Source organism: Oculina patagonica, chromosome 2 (genome assembly GCF_052425735.1).
Source record: "Oculina patagonica isolate OP01 chromosome 2, crgOcupat, whole genome shotgun sequence".
Classification (NCBI taxonomy): Eukaryota; Metazoa; Cnidaria; class Anthozoa; order Scleractinia; family Oculinidae; genus Oculina; species Oculina patagonica.
The window spans coordinates 19,936,612-19,954,801 of NC_135759.1; the positions used below are offsets into that span (position 1 = coordinate 19,936,612).

At 38.2% G+C, this 18,190-nt stretch overlaps 1 protein-coding gene across 1 annotated transcript in view; it reads right to left on the bottom strand.

Moving 5' to 3' along the window:
- Positions 1 to 18,190, bottom strand: part of LOC144643434 (protein RRP5 homolog) — a 59,738-nt gene that overhangs the window by 28,350 nt on the left and 13,198 nt on the right. Inside the window, exons 9-21 of the mRNA XM_078502688.1 lie at positions 12,278 to 12,403; positions 11,266 to 11,466; positions 9,494 to 9,561; positions 8,382 to 8,438; positions 7,929 to 7,989; positions 7,160 to 7,306; positions 6,025 to 6,230; positions 5,087 to 5,195; positions 4,511 to 4,561; positions 3,526 to 3,723; positions 2,469 to 2,543; positions 2,042 to 2,137; positions 671 to 739 (exon numbers count right to left, since the gene is read on the bottom strand). Coding sequence (XP_078358814.1) covers positions 671 to 739; positions 2,042 to 2,137; positions 2,469 to 2,543; positions 3,526 to 3,723; positions 4,511 to 4,561; positions 5,087 to 5,195; positions 6,025 to 6,230; positions 7,160 to 7,306; positions 7,929 to 7,989; positions 8,382 to 8,438; positions 9,494 to 9,561; positions 11,266 to 11,466; positions 12,278 to 12,403 — 1,464 coding nt within the window. The remainder of the gene's footprint in view (positions 1 to 670; positions 740 to 2,041; positions 2,138 to 2,468; positions 2,544 to 3,525; positions 3,724 to 4,510; positions 4,562 to 5,086; positions 5,196 to 6,024; positions 6,231 to 7,159; positions 7,307 to 7,928; positions 7,990 to 8,381; positions 8,439 to 9,493; positions 9,562 to 11,265; positions 11,467 to 12,277; positions 12,404 to 18,190) is intronic.

Here is an 18,190-nt window from a genome sequence, read left to right on the forward strand (position 1 = left end):
ATTTCTATTGATATATTATTTATGTTGGGGGGTTGGTTTTTTTTCCCGGGCTTTTTGTTTTTTTTAAAAATAATATGAGCAAAATGCAAATCTTTGCTCTAACTTATTTAGACAAAAAGTTATGACCCAAGAAGTGCTACAAGAAAAACTGTCTTGACTTTTAGACTAGAACGCAGCCCTTTTCGCAAGAACTAGTACGCGACCTCTAAAAATTTGGAAAATCAGCAATTGCAGGCGTCTTGCTTGCCTCGCTTCCTGCTAAATTCTTGTTTAGAGACGAAAAAGACACTATGCGGTCTCATTAGCCTAATATACTATCACTATTCATTACATCTCCCTAGAGAAGTCGGGGATTCAAGCCGTAATAATACTACAAGGTTCTTTGGAATTAGAAGTTATCAGTACAGAAAAATATTATTTTGCTGGTCGAATCTCAAAAGTCCTTCTAATGAAGGATGGAATGAGCGCAAATTATATAGACAATGTAGACACTGGCTAGCAAAATTTTACGACAACATTGCGGCACATTATTTGAGAAGTATATAGTATTTCCTTAGTTATTTGATTACATCAGTCATAATTATCCGTGTTTCTATCTTCAAGAGATCATTCAAACATTTCTAACATTAAGTTTATGAATTCAAAGTCAAGTGATTTGAGCATTTCAAACCTTTGCCATGACTGTCCGTCCTGTTTGAAAGTGTGATGCAGGTTCTGACACAAACTGATCAGCTAGAAACTGAGGATAAAATAAACACCAAGAATATGGATTTAGAAGTATACTATAGAAATGAAACCACGTGCTAACAAAGAAGGAACGTCATCTCATGCTTATCAGTTGAGTATGCAACGAGGGAAGTTTCACACCCAAGTTTTACCATTAACTACTCTGCTGTTGTCGGGGGCGACAGAGCTAGTTTGCATTGGAAGCAACGAGGGAAGTTTTACACCCAAGTTTTACCATTAACGACTCTGCTGTTGTCGGGGGCGACAGAGCTAGTTTGCATTGGAAACAACTCGAGCTCAGCAGTCTGCCGCACTTTTCAGTGATTCAACTTTTGCGCGAACTGGACTGCTGAAGTCAATTGTACGAAATGTTTCCCATGGAAACTAGCTCTGTCGCCCCTGACAACAGCAGAGTTTCAACGGTAAAACTTGAGTGCGAACTTCCTTCGTTGCTCAACTGATAAGCGTAGTAGCTTTCCTACAACCACAGACAAAAGTTTTAGTAAGGTTTGTACTTTTTTTCTATCCCTTCCCTCCCCTACTCAATGTAGAGCTACTGGCAACCTTTCTCACACAAGCTTGTCACGTGACACTCCAACATAGATAGAGGGTAGCAGGGAGTCCTAAAACAGTTCAGGAATGATGTTTCTAACCGGGTATATTTTTTCAACCTTTCCAACTACTTTTGTCTATGGTTGTAGTTCTTGCCTTAGTTAGATATCATTTTCAAGTTTCCTTTATTTGAATGAGGAAAAATTTCCTACGTAATATATCTAGATTTGTTATATAGCTGTAATTTTTTTCACCAACAGCACATGCTCTCATTGGCTACTTCAAGGTCACATGACATATAACAATAGTATCGTTTCCTGCCAAAAGTCACTATTATAAAGCGGGCAGCATTGCAAAATCTTCTCGAAGGTAACAGTTCTTTTCCTTAATCTTGACCGACGCCGCCTTTTTTTTTTTTTTTTTTTTTTTTTTTATATTTTTTTTTTAAAAAAAAAAAATTTTTTTTTTTTTTAAAAAAGGGGGGGGGGAAAAAAAAAAAAAACACTTAAATAGGCCATTTCCGAGTTACCCTTTGCCTCTGTTTCAGAACGCGTCTTCGTGCGAAACCATTCAAATGAAAATGTGTTTGATTAGCATGAAAATGGGCAGTTGGTGAAACTCATTTTCGTATGAATGGTTTCGCACGTAGACTCGTTTTAAAACAGAGGCAAAGGGTAACTCGGAAATGGCCTATTACCTAATCATCACAGGCTAGTTATGACATCTGCAAGTACATTGTTCAAAATATCCTTGGTATACTTACAGAGTTTGGAGCAAGGCCAAAAATTCCTGTGGAGAATTCAATGAATATTCCATAACTCATCACCTTCTTGACAAAACCTGGCAGGATCATCCCCACCTAAAGAGAAATCAAAGACAACAATAAGAAGGAGAAGCATAAACAGTCACATGCAGCAGCTGCTTAAAAAGTTGAACACGATTCAACAATTTCTGCGTTCAAACCGTACACACGTTTTCTCCATTTTATTACTTAGCAATTTTACACACATGTGCAACGAAATAGATGAAAAACGTAAGGACGTCTCGCATATAAAGGCAATTGAAATGGAACGCGGTTCAGTTTTTCTACATGCATACAGCAAGCCACCCATGAATTGAAACAGTAACCCCTTATAAACCATTATTCTGCAAGTAAAGCTTTTCAGTTTATAACTTAATTAATTACTTACCTCCAGGTCCTTAAAGTTGGTAAGAAGACTCTTTTCTGATGCTGCTTTTAAAAGAGAAGGTTTCAAAGAGACCGTCTATGGGATGTGTAGTCAAGGAAAAAGTGTTAAGCTCACTTTAGGGTATGCAGCTTTACAATTTGATTATAACGTGGTAAAAATATGCATGATCGATATATCATTGCATGCGATGCTCATGCAATGTCTATAAATTCGGCATCCAGTATCAACAGCATGCGTGTCATGTTAAACACGTTCGTGCATTTTTAAGCCACGTTCCTGAAAGTCGAACCAAAACTGCTGGTCACAAATTACTGCGGTTTCCATTTTTGTTTCTGTGGCATTTCAAAGAAGCAAAAAGGAGAAGCAAAGTCATCTGCCAAGTGAGTAGTGCATACTGCAAAATTTCCACCACTCAGTGAACCAATCAAAATGGTCCTTTTCATCATGGACCACTTAGCAAATACACGTATAATAATACAGTCAAACCTCTCCGTACGGACGCCTCTCTAATATGGCCACCTCTCTATTGCGGACAATTTCCGATGTCCCAACAAAATTCTCATATATTTTCTTTAGAAAAAGCCTATAATATGGACTCTCTCTAATACGGACAATGGAATCTCGGCCCCAGGGAACAAATTCATATAAATTTAATCTCGTTAATACGGGTACTCCAGTGATCAGGCGATGATATTTTAATGTGTTTGTAATGCAATTTCCTGTTTGTGGTTACAAAAACAATAAACGTAACGCTTTATTCATCTGAGACGTTTTCGGATTTGTGCTTAGTGTTAATTTTTTACATGGAGCATTGCGTTGCAGAACGTTTCGAGTTACTAAATACTTAAAGCTGTCAATGAAGTCAAAGTGACGTCATTGTGGTGACCTCTATAATACGGACACCTCTCTAATACGGACACTTTGCTCTGTCCCTTCGGTGTCCGTGTTAGAGAGGTTCAACTGTAACATAATTTTATAGCGAATTATTTTATCACATCAAACCTTTTGGACATTAATATAGCAACGGTTTGTCTTTTATTTTGAACAAGTAGGATACAATGGACTTGTCCTTGCTCTTGCCATAATAAACAACATTCGCCAGTCTCGTTGAGGGTTTGTACACAGAGAGAAGAGCCTCGCAGTTACTCAGATGATCAGACAAATGAGAAACTGGAAGAAATGCTGGTGCACCACTGGGATGAAGTAAAACATCCAGGCCTTCAGCGGTACTGCTCACCACATCAGCTTCTAGTAACTGGTAAAAAGGTAAAAAGGTCATAATGTGCAGTGCAGAGATTCATTGCTATCCGAAACAAATGAATGCAAAATAAAGTACTTTTGACTAACAAATGGCAGTCTATAACAAAATCTACAGTTGGGAGTTGAGAGCAGTTTTCACTTGAGTGTTGAAAATAATATGTGCTTGCTATAGTTTTGCATTACTACACTAAAGCCTGGTTTCCATATGATCGCAGACGATCGCAGAATTGTAGGTTCTGCGATCTGCGATCATACGGAAACACGCATCTGCGATCGTTTGCGATCGTCTGCGATCGATCGCAAACGATTGCAGCAAAAAGAACCAAGTTCTATTCCCTTGCGATCACATGGTTCAGTAGCCTGCGAACAGGTTCCCGATCATCTGCGATCGTCTGCGATCATATGGAAAGTTGGAAACCAGGTTTAAGTGATTTAAAAACTCATGCCACTTTCTAAACCAATCAGGACCGGGTTGTTCAGGGCATGACTAAGCTAATCCAGGATTAATGTGAATTTTGATTTCAGTTCTTTTTACTCAGTTTCAGTGAGGCTTTCAGCATTACATTTTCTGCCCTCCAGTTTTGACATTGAATAAACTCAGACTCCGAAAAAACATACCGGTAAGTAATAAAAACACTATTTTACAAAAGAATGTGGACCCTCAATTAACCTTTAATCCGGGGTTAGCGATAATAAAGTGTTAAAAACAAACAAACAAACAATTGAAAATTGATTGAAAATCCTGGAGCTGAGCATTCCAATGAAAAAGAAAATTTACTTACAGCTCCTACAACTTTGTCATCCTCCAAAGATGGACCAGGCCTGGAGCTTGTCTGCAAAGCATACAAACAAAGTTCAGTAAAACATGGCATCAGAGGGTTGAGATCAAGTGTTTCACATCATAACATACCTTAAGGTGATTCCCTAGTATTGCATTGCACATTCTTACTGCGCAGCATTTTACGCCTAATTAGCGCACGCACACAAACAAAATGGCAGCTTTTTTTCTATGCGGCTTGGCCCACGAGAAAGATCAATCATCGTTTTCTCGTAAACGAATACGGTGAGCTGTCATTGTTTTCTCCTAGTTCAAAAGTACCATTTAAATTCTTTCTATAAAATGAATACAGATCAATTTCTATGGCAGAATAATACATTATCACCAAAAACGTGTACTTTGCTAGTACTCTCAAAGGAATTATTAAGAAATCATGTGGTAAATACAAGGTCTTCCTGCTCCTAAACAAATACGGTGATTCCCCTTGTTTTGTTTCAAAATTGAAGTACCCTTAAGGTAGACAAGCAACTGGCAAAGTTTGGTTGGAAATCTATAAGCAGTTCTATTTCACGTGAATTACCTTAAATGAGAGCCTACACTTGGCCTGATCAGGCTGACAGCTCAGCACATGACACACCATCACTTGTCCAATGTAGAATGCAGTGCGCGGATCACTATCAGCTGGAATCCTATTCATTCCAAAAATACACAACCATCTTCCTTAGATAAGTGCATTTTTAACATGGAAATGATTAATAAATGTTATTTCAAAAGTTGCACTTTGTCAGAAAAAAAAAACTGCTGTGGGTATTGATCACACTCAAAGCATCACTTACTAGAAGTGTTACATGTATCTAATTTATGTCATTTCATTGTCCCTAACTTTATGTGTAGTAATAATACACTAGGCATGGGACAGTAGCACTAAGAGTGCTTTCATATGACAATCACGGCAGCCATGTTCATGTTCCAAAACAAAGGAGCTGTGGTCATATTATTGTACCAAGCCATTCCTCTGGGAATTAAACTCTATTTTTATGCAAAAAAAGGCTTTTGTTTTAGTAAACATATGGCCACTAGTCATGTGAGCGAAAACGCTCTATACTCCTACTTGCTTCATTCAATAGACTGCAAACAGCCATTTTTTCACTAAAAATAGTTATAAACAATAATTGCTTATCAAAGACATGAAGTGCCAATCGTTGAGACAGGAAGCGCCAATCATCTGGCGAGCCTCACCCCTCCGGCATCTCTCCCCAGTCTCACTCTCAGTTTTGACACTTGCTCTAGACCTGTTGTGCCTTAAACATATGGCTGTGTTGCAGTCTATTGATGCTAAGGAAAACCATGTTCCAAGGCGGTTTTAGTGACCAGACGTATTTTTATTACCCCATGGATGGAATGATCATCCATAACAAGATTACTGCTGGTCTGCTTAATTCAGAGTCCAGTGCACTAACCATTTGGCCATCACGCCTCAATCAAAACAGCTATAAGCAAAAAATTAACAGCACTCACCCAAGTTCTGATCGAGGCACCAGTCCTTTGACATTATTGTAGAATGTCACAAGGCAGCCAAACTCTTTGATGGCAGTAATGAAACCATGAGAGCTGACTCCTGGCTTAGCATCACTGAATTCTGTGATGTGAGGAAGCGCAGACTCTACCAGTGTCTTCTTATGAGTGAGCAGCAGTCTGCGACGACCAGGCTCAACAGAAAGAACCTTGAAGAATAAAGAGATTTAGCAACATGAACAAAGATGCTGAACAATAACAATGCAACCAGTTTCGTGTTTCCTGGCTATTCATTGCCTCCAAAACAAAATACTGTTAATGTTAACATCGTGGATAAAATTCCCCTTCAGTTTGAAATGTTTGAAATCAATTTAGCTACCATTTTACTTTGTTTTTATTAGCATTAGAATGAACACAAGACGAAGGACTGTTAGTATTAATTAAAGGATTTCAATTTGAATCAAAATCAAATTTAAATCTCAACTAACAACAAACAGCTCTTTAACAGGACTAGAAATTGGTGACCCGGAATCACTGATGGTTGGAATCCAGTAAACATCTGACAGGGCTTGAGACTAACTTTTTTGCTTACTAGCCAAGTGGCTAGTGACAGCTTTGATTTCACTAGCCAAAACTTATTTTCTACTAGCCACAATTTTTAAGCAAAGTTCTTCTTTTAAAGGGGGGGGCGGAGGGAGGGTGAAAACAATGTGTGATAATGTAGAGAGTTAAACCTTGAGCCGTAAAATGTTCCTTAAATCTTTGTGTTGTTTTTTTCTTACAAAATTGGGCTTTGTTCTTCACTATAAAAATTGTACATGTACATGCGTTTTTGTCAACTAGATTGTTTAAAGCTTCACATTCTATAATGTCAACAGTTTACTTGTTACTTATATTCTCTGAGAGACGATTTTAATAAAATTATGCGGTTTCTTGCCACTAATGCCTGATTTTTTCACTAGCCATTTTGGCTAGTGAAAGGCCAAAACCTACTAGCCAAAACTGCAGTTTTACTAGCCTTTGGCTAGTTGGCTACCGTTAGTCTCGAGCCCTGAATTCTGTATGTGAGGGGGTTGCAGTAAAGGTGTTCTATATATACTGACATTCCCTTCTTAAATTTTCAGAACGTTATACTTACCCTGCATTTTACAACTTTTCCTTCTTTTAATTTCTTCTCTGGATGTTGAAGGTTAATATCTGCTAAGTGAAGTGTAGTGCACAAGCCTCTGATGTGGTCTGATACAGAAATGAGCATTCCAAACTTCTCCAAAGTTATTATCTTGCCCTAAGAAAGAATGAGAAGTGCAAAGGTTAAGCACAGCGAGCTAACAACTGAATGGTGTATTTACCGGTATTACAGAGCTGATAGAAATTCCACACAAAAACACATTAGATGACATGGTACCGAGTACTTGAATGGCTAAATTTATTGCGATAAACAACCATGTAACAAAAAAAAAACTTGCTATTATTGAATGATATAAATTTTGGAATTTTCAGTACAAGATTCTGCTAGTAGGAAGCCATGCCAGGAAGAGGTCCTGCAAGAAGGAGGCCTTGCCTGTTAAAGGCCCTGTCAGAATGAGGCCCTGTCAGGAAGAGGCCTCTCTAAAATAGGCCCTAAAAGCAAGATGCCCAACTGCCAGAAGGAGCTACCCAGCTGCCTGGAGCAGGGCTGCAAGAAGGAGGCCTTGCCTGTTAAAGGCCCTGTCAGAATGAGGCCCTGCCAGGAAGAGGCCTCTCTAAAATAGACCCTATAAGGAAGAGGCCCAAATGCCAGAAGGAGTTACCCTGCCTGGAGCAGGCCTTAATAGTATATAAAAAGCCTTGCCAGGTAGAAGCCTTAAGGCGACTTGCCAGAACAAGGCAGCATTGATGTTCTCACATGTACATGTACGTGTATTTACCTTGATCAAAGTTCCAGGCTTGATGTCATGATAGCGCAAGAATGGCTGCTCAATGACAGACCTAAGCAGGCAAGGTTGCATTTAAATCACATAAACTACAGTAAGTGTTAAAGCAAGTTTTGCACTACAACTGCTAAACATAATTAATTTATCATTCATATAGCATATTGTACGTGTAATGTCAACAATTATCTCCCAGATAGCAACTTATCCGATGGATAGCATTATCCACCCTTTCAACAACTGACTAGGACCTGATACTTAACTGTACATGTAAGTTGAATATTATACCTGCTAGACTTCCATATATCTGCCTGATAGTTTTGCACACAACTATGACTACAACTGTAATACTATGCATATCCAAGAGACAAAAAATAAATTAAACAGTAGCAAAATAAGAAAATTTATCAAAATAAATAATATCATTAGATATGAAAAGTTTCAACTTACTTTTCCATAGTCAAGTTAACCAAGCCATCTAAGGAATTGAAGCCAAGAATACGGCACCTTTGGAGAATATGATTTGTTATTATTAACGCAACACATACATGAATAGCATTTTAGAGTGTGTACATAAAAACTAATCCATGTAGAGAACAAAATTAATATAAAACATGTACATGTAACACTATTCTTATCCCTATGAACATATGCTATGCCAAATAGCAACAAAAAGACTAAACTTAGGGAAACAATGGATGTTGATAGCAAACATTTTTTTCTAACTGTCTTGATTAGTTTAGTAGCAAGAAGTCAGAAGGTATCAATTTACCTTTCATGAATGTTTTTGAAGCTTACTTTAATCAATAAAATTTTATATTCCAGATAACATAATAAAAATATTATGATTCTTATTGAGGACAAGTACCAGTAATATTTCTCAAATAGCTCGTAAATAATAAGTACTGTCATGCATGTGAATTCATGGACACTGGTGCAACAAAAGTACAGTATATCTTACTGATTTGGTTGTGAAGGAAAGGAAGGAGGGGAAATGGGTGTTAAGGTCATTCCCTGTTTTGCATTGCGCTCCTTCTCGAGATTTTCCGCGCGCGCGCGCCTTTTTTTTTTTTTTATTTTTTTTTTTTTTTTTTTTTTTTTTCTTAATAAATTTCTTGTTCTTGCTCCAAAAATGGGGAGGCGGTTATTATATTTCAGAGGGCGGATTAATAGAGGATTCACAGTAAACAACTTCAATGGTACATGTAAGAAAACTGCATTTAATTTACTTCATTAAATCCAGCTCTCTGACATTTTTATTGTAGCTCTTTAGTTATATCAGGGAGCTGGAACCCTTTAACTATATTTTATTTTAATTATTACCGGTAATGTTATTATTTGATGTAAATGTCATTCAAAAAAAATATGAAGCACTAATCATTCAGAATATACACATTGTGTACATGTTTTTTCAGCCTTATGTGTCTCTAGGACGCGACAAATTACGGGTACAACTAAGTTGGTTGTTGTTGTTGTTGTAAGTTGTAGTTGAAACAGATTTATGAAAGTTGTTATGAGATTCAGTATAAATCTACATACACCGGGCTACAACTGAGACATACCTATGAGTGCTTCCAACTTTGTATTTCTTTCCCAGTTTCTCCACATGTTCATCTGACACTCTAGAAATCTATTAAAAGACCAACAAGAAACCTTCAAGGGAAATTGCATAAGGTTCAAGTTATCTGGAATTTCGAGTTATCGGGAGTAAAATTAGTAAGAAAAAGACCTGGAGGGGAATTAAAAAGGTTCGAGTTAGCGGGAGGTTTGAGTTATTGAGGGTTCGAGTTATCGGGATTCAACTGTTCCCTCAACAATAATCTGTATGGGAAACACAACAATACTACGATTTCCAGTTGTCTGAGTGCGACGCGAACAAAGTTTGGTGACGAGGTTTCAACATAACAACGGCATGGTTGTCAAGGGCAAACTTCTCTGTTTCCATTGGTAACTGTCGTAAACAGGTACTGACCACCATTGTTCTTTTATACAAGGAGGACCTCTCGGGAAACAGAGCAATTTTTTGATTGGCTAATTTCGATCCAAGATGGCGTCAGTTTTAATTGAGCAATTTTGTAATTGGCTATTTTTTTTTGAAATTTCGATCCGAAATGGTGTTAGCTTTTGTCAGCTTTACGAAGCACCAAATGTTCCTCATTTCAGCGCGCGAATTATTCATTTTGCACTCGAGAAAGATATATTATTTAAAGCTGAAGGAATTCTTAAAGCTGCTAGAAAATCCCTGGAGGTGGACAACGATTTAATTTCAGTTGAACAGTAACTCTAACGATGAAGGTAAAGTGACGCACGTTGAACATAACGTCAACTCTCAACACAGATCTGTTACTGTTGATATAAAACAGCTAAGGCATAATATATTTTGTTATTTGTTTCTTTTATCCTTGTCTCTGTGTATATATTTTTTATTTGAAAGCGTAATAAAGTGTTGCTGACGATATTTGTAGTGTTTGTATTTATTTAAGCATCGAGATTGTCGAGCAAGACAGTTACAAACGCAAATTTGTTACCAATGGTAACAGAGAAGTTTGCCCTTGACAACAATGCCGTTTTTTTGAAACCTCGTCACCAAACTTTGTTCGCGTCGCACTCAACTGGAAATCGTAGTAACTGTTACATTGTTGAGGGAACCTAAGCTTTAACCTAACTGTTACATTTGTGAGGGAACCTAAGCTTACGAGCCCCGTGGTTTTTTATTAGGTTCCCTCGCCATTTTGTTTTCTATCTTTAATAATCTTATAAATTTTTATATTGTAGTTTTGTGAATTCATTATTATCTTGTGTATTGATTTGTATTATAAATTTTTTTCATAAGTCTATATTTTGTTTGTGTGGCAAAAATAAAAAAAATATATAAATAAAATAAAAAATTATTTTCATTGAATTTTTTTTGCAAACTAGTAGTGTGCTAATCCTTAATTTTATACCCCTTTCACTCATTCTCAAGCTGCAGGATGGTATGGGGGTAGCTTTAATAAACACTTTTAACAACACCTTTGAAGAATTGCCACTCTAGTGTTTGGAATGCTTTTAAAATCATCAAAATTGTACCAATTTCTACATGTATCTTTAGTTCAAAATCCAGTACTTTGGTATATTATTTGGTACAAAATTTGGTATTTTACAAATCTGAATCAGAAAACCAGTAGTAGGTATTTGTCCATCTTTTAAAATGGTAGCGCCTTGCTCAGTCAAGATCAGTCCTGTTGAGAGCAGCGTGACATCTGGAGTGGCTCAGCAATCCAACCCAATAAAAACCAGTCCAAAAACTGGTGCTACAAGTAGGTTAAATGTTTGTCTCACAAAACAAACTTACATGAGTAAATCCAAGAATGCCATCAGACAATCTCAATACTAGACCCAGTCCCTGATCCACTCTGACGACTGCAGCATCATCAATCACATCTCCAACAGACCAGTGTCCAAAGCTGGCGGCTTTATTGAGAACAACATTCTCTTGAAGGCTTAGTCCCACTGTCTTAGTATTCACATTCATATACAACAAACGACATTTAACCTGTGAAAGAAGAAACCATTTCAGCATACATTTAATATACACCATTACAACAGAGGCACGGGAGGCGCAATGGCCTAATGGATGGTGCGCTGGACTCTGGAACGAGCGGTCTGGGTTTGAGCCTGGCCAGGCCAAGGGAAGTCACTTTACTCTCATAGTGCCTCTCTCCCCCCAATTGTATAAATGGTAACCAGCAAACTAATGCTGGGGGTAACCCTGGGATGTTGTCTCTTCAAACTACAGAAACTGGCATAAGCTCCAGCCTGTATGGGCCACTAGGCTTGACACAGACTTTACCTATAATAATACAACAGAGCTGTGCTACAACAGAGCTGTGCTCTAGCAGAACCCAGGTACCACAGGTGACTTACTTTTATCTTTGTATAACTTTGCTATCACAACAGCTTTTAAGCGCTGGGCACCCAAAATTTCTTACATAAGAGCCTTCAGGCACCCTGCAATATTATTCTTTAAGCACAACTTTGTATGATACATGTTACTGGATTAAAAAACCCTTTTTCTACCAAAAGATCAAGACCTTTCAGACAAAAATCAAATTGTTCAATAGCACATTATAATTATACACTATTAATAATACTAAAATAATGGTTGGAACCCAGGAGTATCAGTAGTTCATAAGTACTGTAGTGTTATTATCTGGTCAAGAGGAGTTCTGAAAAAAATATGTTGCTTGTGACTGACCTTTCAACAATCTGCACAAATAACAGGGTTTTTTTTTTTAGAGAATGATACTCTCACCCATGGCCAGATGATTGGGCTATACAAAAATTTTGTTATTTAATACAAGTACCTTTGCCTTCTTTGGATAAGTTTCTTCTAAGCCTTGTGCATCTACACCACAATTTGGTAGATGAAGAATGTCTGCAGATCCTTCAAATCCTCCAAGGAAATTCAGGATTAGACCATTATTTGTTACCTGATTGAAAAGTGGGTCACAAAGAAAAATTATTTGATATATTTAAAGTGCATATCAAGGGAAAAATAATTGCTGCAGCTTAATATTTTGAAGAAAATAAAGAAGAATGGCGTTTTCCGTTTTGAAATACCGGGTACCTTTTTCAGTTTGAGAGATATTAGCATTTTTGTATTAAGCAAATGAAAAATTAAAGTGATGATGTCATTAATCCTTCCACAAAAAGATAAAACACCAAATCAAGAGTTTCTCTAGAAATATAAGAGCAGTGTTCTTCAAACTTGGCACCAGAAATGTACATCACACAAGACACACGATGGCTTATATCACAATGTTACCATGGCAACACTATTGGCTCCAGGCTCTTTCTGCTGTAAACCATTTGCAACCCTTCAAAGTGTGCCAGAGCCGGGGGCCCTGCTTGGAACACAAATGGTGCCCATATATCACCTGAACCCTTCTCATTGCTTCTTGGGAGTGGACAGTCTTTTGTTAAGCATGTCAGTTTTAATTAAAATACCATAATAATTATTCGATTAAGCGCCCAACCTCGAAAAAGCGCCCAGCCTCGAATAAGCGCCCACCCCCACCCCCCTATAATGAGGGCACAAGAAGAATTTTGATTAATTGTTGAAGTTGAGATTAAAATTGACCAAGTACATGTACTACTAAGAGACTATCCCAACAAGCAGCTATTTCAAAAAGAAATAGTGTTTCGTTTCCAGATTGCGGAAGGGTGAGAATAGTGTAACACTAAGGAGAGATGGGTTTGTGGTTTACTTTAATTTGGAGAAGGTCCTAGTGTATGTTGAATTTGCCAAATTTATGCACGAGTGAAGAATGAAAAGAAGAACTTCATATTCAGTTTAACACCTACTGTCCATTTTATGTAAAGGAAACATAAACTACGTCCTGCTGCAGTTTGGCTTTCAAGAGTAACACGTAAATATGTCTCTTTATAGAAATAGCATGTGTCTTTCTCTCCAAATTAAGTTAAGTGAAAGGAGCTTGTCTTTATCGTTTTTACTCATCCAGTGAAAATTAAAATGATTTTTTTTATTTCTGCCGAACACTTTTTGCTTAAAAATGGCACATGATAACATAACTTTGAATGTTACATGAATGCAAAAATAACTTACAGAAAATATTTAAATATATTCCTATCAATGTGGGGAATGGTTTATTTTTTTAAACAAACAAATCAGTTCCATAAATAAAGTGTTTTGTGACTACTGATCTCTGATAAAATGCAAAACAACACTTTAACCGTTATTATCAGTGTTACACTGACAACAGAAGCAACTTGGCTGTGTCTTATTAGCTCTTATTCCGTGGAGATAATTTTATATTTGCCGGGAGAGCGTGCAGCGCGGATCGACCAAAATATAATCCTGGTATGACTACATATAACATATAACATAAAACTTTCTTTAAACTTGAATTTGATTAATTAAAAATCCCGGTTAAAAATCTGTGTATGGTAGCTTTTTACATTAATTTGCCCTGGTTGTTTACGTGTCTTTGTAAAGTGACAACAGGCATTTGATTTTGAAGAAATGGCTTCGAAACAGTGCATTTGTGCTTATCTCTTTTCTTGTCGACCAGGGTTTTGGTTTGTTTAGAATATGGTATTTATTTGATTTGAGCATGTGATATACTCAGAGAAGTATATACCTCAAGCTTTTTGTCAAAAGGTAAAAATTTAATCTACGATTTGCATTTTTGGCGATACTGTGGAGTTTCGATCATACCGCGATGGCTTTGAATAATCCAAATAAATTAATGTTTATATCAATAATTTAATCTCAGAAATCTGCTCCAGCAGTTGCAACGGTAGTTAATGTTGAGCGTTACATCAACTAAGGAGACGAATTTAGTTCGACACGGCAGTTGCACACCTTGCTATACGATACTGTCCATACAAAATTTAAACTTTGAACAGAACTTGACTGCCTTCTTTTTCGTTCTCAACTTTCTGTGCAGACTCGAATGTTTTTGCGACGCACGTGACACTGATCACGCAATTCCGGGTACATCCACGCGAGAACCCACGCAATTTTGCGTGTATTCGCGCTGTTTGTGACGTCGAAAATGCCGTGAATTTTCCTGTACAAATAGAATAGGGCAATTTCCCACATTTAGACATTCCTCTGTTACATGAAGTGAAATTAACTTTGTAACTCACCTGTAAATATGCACTTCTCTTTGTAGTGCACTTAAGCTCTCCGTGCGAGCAAACGTTTTTCTTTGCGCTTGCAAACACTGGTTGGTGGAAATTTACTTCCGTTTCAGAATAATATTAAACGCTACGAGAGCTTTCTCTAGTTTTCTTACAATACATCGCTTTAATCAAACTTAAAACCATTTCAGTCGTTAGCTATTTCTGTTTGCAACGAATCTCAATATATTTGGTCATGCTGAGGAATATATTTCCGATATTTGAAGAACATGTTTTTACGAAATTAATTGCCATCGGTCAAACGTATTTACTTTGTGGTTACGACCGTTCTTGTGATTGGATAGCAGCCAACCGTGCGAGCAAACACGACAAGTCATCCCGTTTTTGTTTGCGCTTTCAAACACTGATTGGTGGAAATTTACTTCCGTTTCAGAAAATCGCTAGAATGTTTACATAACAATTGAAGAGCTGCGGGAATAAACGGCCCCTGGACTTTCTGACTAAATCGAACATTATCGAAACAGCTCCAAATTGCGCATGCAGGTTTGTTTACGTGTGCTTAACAATGTCCTGTCTTTCATTTCACTGGTCTTTGTTTCGTTTTTGAAAAATTACACATGCAAAAAGACAAGGTTTTTGCTCGCGCGGCTTCTTTTGTCTTTTCTTTTACAAACGATAAACAAAGGAAACCTTTTGTTTCTCAAAACGATGAAGTCAGCTAAAGTTTTGGGATTACAGGCCTAGCCCCAACCCCTTAGCTTAACCCTAGCGAAAAAAGCTTAACCCTAAACCCCAAGGGTTAGGGTTAGGGTCTGACGCTAGGGTTTCATTTCAAATTTAGGGTTAAAAAGCTAAACCCAAGTTTAAGGGTTAGGGTTAGCGTTAGCGTTTCAAGCGGCTAGCTTTCACTGCAGTCTGCTTGCGGTTAGCTTCTTTTTGTTGTTTCGGGCAAGACTATTGTAATCTGTTACCGTTAGCTGTAATTTTGAGGTGAAAGTGAAATAAAGACTGATTGTTGATTGAATACGTTTGCTCGAGTTGTCACATTATACTAGTTTTGCTTTCAGTTAAGTGCCGCCGGCTTGCTCTCACTTCTATCTCCACTCCTTACATCATCACACATCTACAAAATCCCGCGAAAACAAGATAAACTAAGGCACGAATCGATTGATTGATTGATTGATGAATATTTAATGAGGCACAGAAAATAATTTTGCAAGGGGAGGTCCCCCCCCAAACCTATAAAGAATTTTTTAAAGTCTAAAACCAGGTCACTTCTCGGCAACTTTGTCGCGGCAGAACCCAAGCGGACCCTGTAAAACTCGCGTTGACGAAGTTCCCGGCAAGAAACCTCTTGTTTTAGGCCTTCTATGCGGCCAGGCTCAAACTACCTTGTTTGCAACGTTTTTTCCGAAGCGCTAAACAGCGCTGTTGTACAAAACAAAGGCAGAAACATCACTCAGTTCTTCGAGCGATGCTGTAAACTTACGGGTATTCAGACTTAATGATGTCCTTCAACCACCTGGCAGCCGCAATCGAGCTAAAACTATAAACTTTTCCGTTTTACTTTCACAGACACGCCATTTCGCTTAATTCAAACTCTTCCGCCTCTAACATGTGACCTTACGTCACAATGCAGTATCCAGTCCTACGCTACTCAAATCAACAAAAGACATGCGCACCGAGTCGAAGAAATGCTTGTTAAATGGTTTCTCGTCTTCCGTAGACGCTTAGAAAACCCTACAGGGAAAGATGTACACGCGATGCGTTGGAAAACTCAGTCTGCTAGCTGACTGGGAGCACGTAAGCTTGCAAAATGCCTTTTTTTTTGCATACATAATTTCTGAAAAACGAAGAAAAGACCAGCCGAATGCAACACAGGACAGTGTTTAGCACACGTAAACAAACCTGCATGCGCAATTTGGAGCTGTTTCGATAATGTTCGATTTAGTCAGAAAGTCCAGGGGCCGTTTATTCCCGCAGCTCTTCAGATCTCGGCCCAATAATTAGATTTCGGCTCAATAATTAGCTAATCCAATTACTGAGCCGAGATCTGAAGAGCTGCGGGAATAAACGGCCCCTGGACTTTCTGACTAAATCGAACATTATCGAAACAGCTCCAAATTGCGCATGCAGGTTTGTTTACGTGTGCTTAACAATGTCCTGTCTTTCATTTCACTGGTCTTTGTTTCGTTTTTGAAAAATTACACATGCAAAAAGACAAGGTTTTTGCTCGCGCGGCTTCTTTTGTCTTTTCTTTTACAAACGATAAACAAAGGAAACCTTTTGTTTCTCAAAACGATGAAGTCAGCTAAAGTTTTGGGATTACAGGCCTAGCCCCAACCCCTTAGCTTAACCCTAGCGAAAAAAGCTTAACCCTAAACCCCAAGGGTTAGGGTTAGGGTCTGACGCTAGGGTTTCATTTCAAATTTAGGGTTAAAAAGCTAAACCCAAGTCTTTAAGGGTTAGGGTTAGCGTTAGCGTTTCAAGCGGCTAGCTTTCACTGCAGTCTGCTTGCGGTTAGCTTCTTTTTGTTATTTCGGGCAAGACTATTGTAATCTGTTACCGTTAGCTGTAATTTTGAGGTGAAAGTGAAATAAAGACTGATTGTTGATTGAATACGTTTGCTCGAGTTGTCACATTATACTAGTTTTGCTTTCAGTTAAGTGCCGCCGGCTTGCTCTCACTTCTATCTCCACTCCTTACATCATCACACATCTACAAAATCCCGCGAAAACAAGATAAACTAAGGCACGAATCGATTGATTGATTGATTGATGAATATTTAATGAGGCACAGAAAATAATTTTGCAAGGGGAGGTCCCCCCCCAAACCTATAAAGAATTTTTTAAAGTCTTAAAACCAGGTCACTTCTCGGCAACTTTGTCGCGGCAGAACCCAAGCGGACCCTGTAAAACTCGCGTTGACGAAGTTCCCGGCAAGAAACCTCTTGTTTTAGGCCTTCTATGCGGCCAGGCTCAAACTACCTTGTTTGCAACGTTTTTCCGAAGCGCTAAACAGCGCTGTTGTACAAAACAAAGGCAGAAACATCACTCAGTTCTTCGAGCGATGCTGTAAACTTACGGGTATTCAGACTTAATGATGTCCTTCAACCACCTGGCAGCCGCAATCGAGCTAAAACTATAAACTTTTCCGTTTTACTTTCACAGACACGCCATTTCGCTTAATTCAAACTCTTCCGCCTCTAACATGTGACCTTACGTCACAATGCAGTATCCAGTCCTACGCTACTCAAATCAACAAAAGACATGCGCACCGAGTCGAAGAAATGCTTGTTAAATGGTTTCTCGTCTTCCGTAGACGCTTAGAAAACCCTACAGGGAAAGATGTACACGCGATGCGTTGGAAAACTCAGTCTGCTAGCTGACTGGGAGCACGTAAGCTTGCAAAATGCCTTTTTTTTTGCATACATAATTTCTGAAAAACGAAGAAAAGACCAGCCGAATGCAACACAGGACAGTGTTTAGCACACGTAAACAAACCTGCATGCGCAATTTGGAGCTGTTTCGATAATGTTCGATTTAGTCAGAAAGTCCAGGGGCCGTTTATTCCCGCAGCTCTTCAATTAAACGCTACGAGAGCTTTCTCTA